Source organism: Plectropomus leopardus, chromosome 10 (assembly GCF_008729295.1).
Source record: "Plectropomus leopardus isolate mb chromosome 10, YSFRI_Pleo_2.0, whole genome shotgun sequence".
NCBI classification, from domain to species: Eukaryota; Metazoa; Chordata; class Actinopteri; order Perciformes; family Serranidae; genus Plectropomus; species Plectropomus leopardus.
In genome coordinates this window covers 17,571,580-17,581,250 of record NC_056472.1, presented here as the reverse complement: position 1 = coordinate 17,581,250, position 9,671 = coordinate 17,571,580, and the positions used below count along the sequence as shown (strand labels likewise).

At 37.6% G+C, this 9,671-nt stretch overlaps 1 protein-coding gene across 1 annotated transcript; it reads right to left on the bottom strand.

The window, feature by feature from the left end:
- Nucleotides 1-645: 645 nt before the first annotated feature.
- On the bottom strand, nucleotides 646-9,230 carry LOC121948908 (retinol dehydrogenase 16-like). The gene is made up of 5 exons (XM_042494442.1): nucleotides 9,114-9,230; nucleotides 7,234-7,551; nucleotides 5,564-5,822; nucleotides 4,282-4,445; nucleotides 646-1,566 (listed from the first exon to the last, which is right to left on the bottom strand). Exons 2-5 carry the CDS (start codon nucleotides 7,544-7,546, stop codon nucleotides 1,337-1,339), a joined length of 966 nt encoding a protein of 321 aa, XP_042350376.1. The 5' UTR covers nucleotides 7,547-7,551; nucleotides 9,114-9,230; the 3' UTR covers nucleotides 646-1,336.
- Between the last annotated feature and the right edge of the window lie 441 nt (nucleotides 9,231-9,671).

The following is a 9,671-nucleotide window of genomic DNA, read 5'->3' as shown; positions in this document are numbered from 1 at the left end:
TCTCGCAGTACCTCACTGTGACTGGCACCCTATCAGTGTGTACCCCCTGCCGCTGTCCGCCCGCCTCACCTCGCTCTCCGACCTCTTTGCTCACAAACTCCACCGCTCTCCTGATGCTGGTACTGTCTGTAACATCCAGCAGGAGGGTCTTCAGTCTGGAGGAGGTCGCTGCTGCTAAATCAGTTGTTTGTAGTAGTTAATTGTAGTAGCAGTAGTAGCATTAAATTAATTTGTAATTTAAGAAAATATATGTAATAGAAAAACATGGGGCTGATTTGTTTGCATAATGACTTTTGTTACTTTAGGGTACATTTTCTAAGGCATCTCAGCACTGTGGGGTTGCAGCTTTTACCAAAGTGAAAGATCAGAATACTTCCAATACCACTGTGCCACACAAACAGAGAGAGATGAACTGAAACTTCTTTGAAATGTTTTGTGTATCGCAAATAAAACCCCATTCATCTCTACTGCACCGAGTCTTTGCAGTAGAGATAAAATCGAGCTTATCTGCAGAGCCAGGTTTTTTCAGTGTTTTTGGTGAGCTGATCCTTTCATGCAACAACTGTCACTCAACCACTAGATGGCACCAGATCTCATTAAGCTGCTTTGTGTGAAATTATAAATTAATCAATTAGACAACAGCTGTCAAGTGTCTGTTCTTTAATTTTGAGTCAGTATATACAAAGAATGAAGTTAACATCTCAATTCTATTTCAATGCTCTTACAGTAATTTGTATAAAATTTAAAACAAAACAGCAAACATACCAATGCTACAGTTCTTTAGATGAAGATGTGTCTTCCTCATTAGAGAATGACTGACTGTAGTGACGATCCTTTCTCAGTCGACACTGGAGTTTGACGTTGTGTCAAGGTCTTTTGAGGATATAAGGGCAAAATTAAATGTTTTACCAGCATTGTTTTATGTTTAGTAACTTTAGATTTTTTTATTTAAAAGCACCCACTTTATTCTAACTTAGAGACGAAACCTAGTGCAAGAATGGACTTAATCATTTTGCGCCTTTAAAATTAATTTATTATAGCAAGTGAGACTGTAGAGACCAGTTTGTCCCTTCCCTTATTATATAGTTCTGATTTTATTTGTAACATTGATAATCAAAATAAGTAAAATTAGATCTTATAGGGCAAGCATGATAATGTCCAGAGACAAAGTCATAATAAAGAGTCAAACATATTTTATAATACAGAAAATGTTTCTATGATGCTATCAGTGGTGTGATCCTTCATGTACAAACATTTAGTGCAACAAAAATAAAATACACTTAAGTGATCTTAAAGTTTGCCCAAATTCTTCCTCCAACAACTAATTCGACATAAACTAAAGTGCAAATACTTTTGGTGTAAATTTGGGACAAGTTTTTTGGAAAAGTCTATCAGTGATGCAGGTTGGCATGTAAGACACAGGCAACCAAAAGAGCTTTGCGTCCCATCCAGGAGAGTAGCGAGTACGAGGATGAACAGCAGACACGGCGTGCTCCATGCAGGCGACCACCTTCATCAGATCGCTGTCCATCAACATCCCAAACCTTTGATCCAACATTGCTTGAGCTGAAAGAAAAACATTTCACATGTTTATATGCAGGTCTGAAATTTTTCAGTTAGTTCATAATAATTTCCCAGGAAGTTTCTTTAAAAGAGCTGTGCAAATTATCATTAGTTAGAGGTAAAATGCAGACAAAGTTCAGTTGGTACAATACAAATGAAATGACTTAAAATGAAACATGAAGCTAGTCAGTGCACAGCAGATCAGCTGAAGCAGCAAATGGTATTTGTTTACAGACAAACATACAATTTAAAATACATGAGGAACCTTGTGTCTACTTTCTCTCAAATTATGGCCTGTGAGCAAATAGGGAACCACAATATAAAGCATAACCTATAAATGATATAATCAGGAGAACTAATCAAAATATAGTTCTGAAAATATGAACATTTTTATGTTTATCTATACAGAACAGAATCACAGTCTAATAAAAGCTATTACACAGTAGCTCAAAATTAAAAGATTTAATGATAAATTTGAATGTGCATCTTTTGTTCTGTGCCACCAGAGGGCACCGGACCCGTAACAAAGATGAGAAAGAGCAAGAAAACCATTACTTCGTGTTTATTATAGCAGCTCAATCACATCTCTAAGATCAGCCTTTCTCGGTGAAACATCTGGATATTAAAGATTGTATATAGTACAACAAAAGCAACATACAAAGGAAAAAAGAGGGCTGGTCATTGAAAATTGCAAAGAAAAAAAAAGGCTAATACCCGAAAACAAATTCTTGTAACAACGCCTTAATTTTCAGGGACTGTGAGCAATTCCAAAATGTAAGTAATTGTCCATGTAGCTTTTAGTGCTCCATAAAGTAGCACTGATGAGGTGAAATAAAGTAAAAACAAACAAACAAAAAACCACATAAACATTGCCTCATTGCAGTATTCAGTGTGTGTACTATAGTTTCTCTTCAAAATCTTTGAACTGACTTTCATGCCAGTGTTGGGCTGATTTCTGGTTTTGCCGGTCCGGTCCAGTATGCAAGCTTAAACTGGTTTGATGCAATGTAAACCTGCTGAACCAGCATTTTTCATGATGACACATTTTGGCAAATTAAAAGGTTGCCTGCATCATCAACCTGTGCTGACAGTGTCACAAGGCAAAATCCAACTTGTATTGCATTAATAATAAGCAATATGACAACATGATCAACATAACAGACTACACAGCAGCCTCTTCCCCAGACCGTGAGACTCCTCAACTCCTCCTTTGATGCCAAAAGATGTAGCAGGGTTTAGGATCACCTTAAATTTCATTTCTTCATAAACTATGTTTAAGAAAACCTTGTATCTTGTATATATATTTAGAAACAGACTCAATGTAGCCACGAGTGTCTGGTGGGACCAGAGCTGAGCACGGCAACATGAAGGAGATCAAATTTCTGTAGATATGGAAGGTGCAAAGCTGGACACATTTTGTTTGTTTACTAAAGAGTTCATTTTATTTTGGGGGGTTGAGATTTAGTCTCTAAAGAAAACGTCTCCAATACGGTAACACTTTGGATTTGCAGCCCATGGAAGTGTGTCCTAATTTGCTGCACACAATGTGATGAGCCAGTTTCTATTTAATCCTTTGCAAACGTTGAAAGTGCCGCTGTGGATGAGGAACAGCTGATTCATTAAACCTCCTTTTTCCACTACAAAAACCAACATAAGGTGGCAGCCGGCTGGAGATGTATTGCCAGAGAGTTTAAAGTTACTAGTTAAGGTAAATGACCGTGCTTATAACAAGCTAGGCTACTTGCTGTTGGCTATATTGTATGTAATTCCAGGTAAATATCACAATATGAAATGTTTATTTTCTTTTAAAAAGAAAAGAAGTAATGTTTCAAATGTAGGAAGATAGCAAGTAGGCTACTTCTTCTACCGTCTTTTGAGTGGTTCCGTCTTCAGTCTGATCTCGAGCGCGCAGTTGAAAGCTAGTGTTTTGTCTACATGACATGACAAAAGTGCAAATTGAATGAATTTAACGTGGACAGAGAGCTCCGGTGTTATGCAATGCAGCCGGATAAATAGATGCTTGTTTGCTGCTAGGAAACAGTGTCATTATGTCCCACTCAGGAACTACTGCTAAGTCAAGTGCGTAACATTTGGTGTGTGTGACGTATATCAAACCAGTTTGGATTTTTTTATACTGACCCAACCCTAAATTATGGACTCATTATCTCCCATCTTAACTACTTCAAGTAGGTGTTGCAACAAAAAAAGATTACTCTGCAGCCTCTTATAAACTAAGATTTTATATTAGAATAGAGTTCTTTTGTTGTGATTTATTTCTATTTTAAATCAATATTTATTTATGGCTATTTTTTTAGCCACAAATTTATTTCTCATGAGTGTTTCATGACTTTACACATTTCCAGCCTTTTTAAAAAGGGCAATATGAACAAAGTTCATCATGTAGATACTCAATTGAATGACTTCAAGTATTAATTTGACTATGAATACTGCGCATTTATGTTATGCTCTCCTTCCTGAGAACATAACAACAAAATGATTAAAGTTATCCATGAAGGATTTTGCCTCTAATTGCTGAAAAGGGTGCCAGACAAGGAACTGCGGAGAGAAAAAGCTAAGATAATTTTTTTCACTAATCATTTTTGGTAGAGATGGGCACCAAACGACAAAATCATCTCCTCTCAGTCTGAATAATTCTGTGATGTGTTGGAAAAAAGCTTATTATTATTATTATTTGCTACCAAAGTTGAAGTAACTCACATGCTGCCAAGAAGTCAGGTCCGTAGTCGTCCTTCACATCCTGCGGTAATCTGTCCCAGAGCCTCCTCACGTTATTTTTCATCACCGTTGTATCAGTCACTTTTGTTTTGAAGATGCCCGGCTCAATGCATGCAACCTTGATTCCAAACGGTGCCATGTTGATACTGAAACACAAAGGAGGCCTGCTGTCAAGAAGGCCTCCTTAAGAAGACACTCGTGGGAATCAGGGCAGGATCACGGTCCTGTGAGGCTCCTCATGTTAAAGGTTTTTATAACTGTCTGTTGAATCGTGTTGAAGCAGCAGTATGCCTGTTTCGCTCTGTGACTACATTCGAGCATCTACCAGGGAAAACAGACAGCTAGTTAAAATAAAGGGATAGCCAGTCAGGGAAGGTCAAATAACGAACAGCTTGCCATAAGATGACACCCTTCAAACTGTCCAGTTATACACAGTGAACCCTTGTGGTCAACTTAAGTTTTAACCCTTTGAAACCTGAGCAAAGTGGTTTGATTTCTTTCAAAAACATGGAAGAGGACAATAAGCAATTAAAGAAAAAATGACCCAGAAATGAGCAAGAAATTGGTAAAAAGAAAAGGAAAATAACATGAAAAGAAAGTTTGAAAAAAGGAGAAAATGACCTGGAAGACGTACTTAATTCTTTTACAGAATTTCAAAAATATCACTTTAATAATTATGAATATAGCTTTTTTCCCCCAGCTTTTTTCTTTTTTTCCCCTTGACATTTTCTAGCTTTTTAAGAAATAGTTACTACTAATTTCTTGCAAATTGGGGAACATTTCTTACCAAGTTGCTCATTGCCTTCTTTCCCATGTTTCTGAAAGACATTGCACCAATTTGCTAAAAAAGGGTTAGGGTTTAAAAAAACCCAAAACAAAACAAAAAAAGCAGCGAAAGAAAAGTGATGTTGCTTCAGGTTATAATGGGTTAAAATCCAAGAGGTCTGAGGACCTTCACATTGTACGCTTTTGGTGAAAACTCATTTGTTTCATACAGTCTATAAAAGCAGCATATATCCTATTTTCTTTGCTTTATGGTAGCTTTTAGCTAAGTGGGCATTTTTAAGCAACAAGGCTTCATTCTGCCCGCCTCGGCTCCCCCCACGCTCCACCTCTTTGCCCATTGTTGCATTAACCGTATTTTAAGATAGTGACGGTCTGGAGCCTTCCAATGAGCTTCAAAAAGGCTCTTCAGAAATCTATATGTGACACCACGCTGACTATGTCCATTAATTATAAAGCCTGTGGTTGCATCATGTCTTACCGCAGAGAGTCGTTGAAGCCCTCCACTCCGTACTTGGTAACGCAGTATGGGCCGCCGAATGGGGTGACTCGCCCAAACACACTGGAGACGTTCACCACTCTGCCTCTGGCCTTCTTGATGAGAGGGAGGACGCTCAGTGTTACGTCGATTAGACCGCACAGATTGACAGCTAGCATGCTCTTGTAGTCGTCTATGGTGAGCCAGTCAGTGGGACCAGACGGCTGAGCGACTCCAGCATTGTTTACCAGGGCCCACAGACCTGGAGCAACACAACAGGATAATAAACACAAGGAGATTTAAGTGTTAATACCCACAGACATGGACCTGTACAACACCAAAAAGTGATATCACTGCTTCGGGCTATGTGTAACTTGTTATGTTAAGTCCTAAAACTTGAGTTTGAGCATTACTTTGACGCCACTAAAATTACGGCCTCTTTCTATTAAGAACTTAAAAGTCACTAGGCTCGTTTGTGATTGCTTGTCGTGACTGCAGACAGTGAAAACATAAAGTTATGATAAAACTGTTATTACTGCCCTGTGGCTGTATGCCTCTGCAAACCGGCAAGTTGCAGTTACAGCTTACATCCATGTTTGTGAAAATATGGATGCTTCACACGCATCTTCAACCCAGCAGCACAGAAGATCTGTGCAGTCAGCCCAGACTAAAGGTGGGCACTCCTCAGTTATGGCTAAAAAAATGTTTTGTGAGGTCACGGTGATTTTGACCTTTGACCTTCAATCAACAAATTCTTTTAAGTTCATCTTGAGTCCAAGTGGACGTTGTGCGCCAGATTTTAGGTGTTATTAAGATATCACATTCAGGAGAATGAGATGGATGAGGTAACAATGACCTTGACCTTTGACCACAAAAATCTAATCAGTTCCTCCTTGGATCCAAGCGGAAGTGCCAAATTTGACGAAATTCCCTCAAGACCTTCTTGAGATATGGCATTTACAAGAATGATACAAACACAAGATCACAGTGACCTTGACCTTTGACCACAAAAATATAACCAGTTCATTGTTAAATCCAAGTGGACATTTGTGCCAAATTTAAAGAAATCCCGTAAAGGCATTTCTGAGATATCACGTTTACGAGAATGGGACTGACTGACAACCTGAAAACATAATGTCTCTGGTGACGCTATCGCTGGAGCAGAGGCTTAAAAAAATAAGAAACATCACCACTAGTTAACATGATCACAGGTTAATCGTAAACACTGGAACATAACACCCCTGTGAAACCATAAAAAGTAATTTTCACGCTTTGTTTTTTTTGTACTGATCAAATGAAAGAGATAGGGCTTTAATTTGTGAGCTTTCAGTGTGCTGGTAGGTGGATATTATCACCTTTGAAGAAAGTCAGGCTAGCTGTTTCACACTGTTTCCAGTCTTTATGCTAAGCTAAGCTAACTGGCTGCTGCGAGAGGTATTGATCTTCTCTAACTCTTGGCAAGACAGCTAATAAGTGTATTTCTGAAAACATCAAACTGTTCCTTTAAAGGCTGAGAAATTTCTTTAAAATGCCTGATCAATACTACCCAGTTTCCTGACACATGAAAGTTGTTGATTCACCTAAAATTCAACAACTGTTTTGAAATCTCATGAGATAAACATAAGCGTCAATGTAAAGTGACCCTTTAAAATGAGCTCCTCAAAGCCACTCACCCTTGTGTCCAACCAGAGTCTGGATAAGAGCTGCTGCTCGGCTGACACTCACAGAGTCTGTGACGTCCAGGTGAACTGTCGTCAGCCTGTCGGAGGTGATCTTCCTCAGCTCGTCCTCACCCTCCTTGGTGTAACAACCTGCAATCACACTGAAGCCCTGCGAGTCCAGGTGTCTTGCAAGGAGATTTCCAAACCCTGTGTCACAGCCAGTGATGTAGACATATTTATCTTCCTTGTGGAGCACTCTTTTTCTTTCCTTGTACCAACGATAGATGAGCCAGGAAGCCACCAGTCCAGGGATATACAAGTACATTATTTCTAAGGCAAAGAGAAACCACATGATTATACTGGTTAGAGATGAACAGTTTCCTAAAAAGCAGACAAGGACTTTTATGCTTGTCATTATTATCTGTCTTATATTGGCTATAATGTTACAATAACCAATGTTTATATTTAACATGGCCAAAGTTTTAAATAACGAAGTAAATGTACATAAAAAGGAATAGCTGTGAGTAAAAACCCCAGGTTTCAGACTGTTCTCAATTGATTAATTCCAACATTTTTTTCTACTTTCAAGAAAAGCCGATGTCAGCTCTTGACAGATTTCTTTATATGGCCATATTGGCTCTAATTGAAATGTTCACAAAAGACAGTTTGAGATATTTGTTATGTATTAACATGTCTCCTTGTTGTATTCGTATTTTATTGGACCTCAGTTGGACCTCCAGTACTGTTGAGCAGTACTCTTTTTTGGAGCTTTTGATTGTTACACCCAATCCTCTTCTGCAGATAGTTTTTCTGTTGTTTAAGTAATCTGAGTCCGAGATTTTGATCTAAATTTTAAGTCGTCTTGGATAAGGACTCCTAAAAGCAGTTTGATAAAACGTAAACACATAAAGAACCCTTAAAGTGCAAGTGTTATGTCAGCTACTGTTTCCTTAGTCAAGAATGATCTAATATTTTGTTAGACAGTCTGAGGCCTTCATTAGTGCTACAATACTTTCAAATAAATCCCCATCCTCAAAAACACTGCACTGGCAACTTATTATCTACAAACCGATGGCATTTTACAGCCTCAACCATTTAAGTCTACTTTTAACCCTGACTCTAATTCTGCTGAGGAAAGTTTAAACATGAAACTGAGACGTGGCAAAACCTGTTTCTCTCTCTGGGTGGATTTAAATGCCTCTATGAATAACTAAGTATGATTCATGGAGGCACATTTTTATGGGATGAGTCTTTTGTTTGCACTCCTCCTGTAAACGTGATCCCTCGTTATTTTACATTTTCCCAGGGCCCCAGCTGACAACTGCAAATAGCTTGTTTTCAGTTCAGCATACCAAAACATGATAGTGAACTTCACTATCATAGAAGACAAAAGAAAAACTAAGAAATACTAACACTTAAGAAACTGAAACCAGTGATTCAGCGAATCTAAAACGATCAGCTGATTATGAAAGGAATTTTCTGTCTATTGATTGTTATTGCTTATTCAGTTAATCAACTGATCTTTGAGATATATAATGATAAACACATACATTAATGTATATTGTAATGTATTAATATATAATTTTCAATGACCAATAGTAAAAAACTCAGAGACATTTTAGTTTACTTTAATGCTATAAGACAAAGTAAAGCAGCAAATCTTTCCTAGATTCTTAAATAGTTGGAACTTGGCCATGTTTTGTGTTTTTGCTTGAAAAAAAAAAAGAATTACAAAAACTGATTAATCGAAAATGCTTGCCAAATAATTTTGACAGGACTTCTATTTGAAAAGCCATAGAATATAAAATGACACTTCACCATGTGGACGAAGACACAGAGGACTGGTTTAACTAGTTGAACATCTCAAATGCATAAAAAGAGGAGAAACTTACCTGTGTATTTTCAGCGGTGAGTGAATGAATCAGTCTCGCATTGCGGAGCAGCACGTTGTCAATCTTGACGAGACACACAGAGATCGTGGAGGAAGATACTAAGTGTTCTGATTTTCTTTTCTCACTTCATTTGGTGTCATTTTACTATAACTTCCGGGGAGCTCACCTACACTTTTTCATGGAAATGATGAGTGAATAGTGACATCTGCTGGAGGCTGCATGAGAATGATGGATAGATAGATATATAGATAGATAGAGAGATAGATTGAAAGATAGATGGATAGATAGATAGATAGATAAATATGTTTCCATATTTATAGCTGCATCAAAACATGATATGTCTCCACAATAGCTTCTTATGTGTTTTACTTTTTTTTTTTAAACATTACAAATTCACAAAAGGTGCATTAAGGCTTGTTCTTACAGCTGCATAATTAATGTTTTTCTAAACTTTAAAAAGTGAAAATTCTCCTTAAAAATCTCCTAATTTGAATAACAATACTAAATGTCACACAGACCTACTTTAAAAATAAATGAATAAAAAAGTCCAATTGCGTC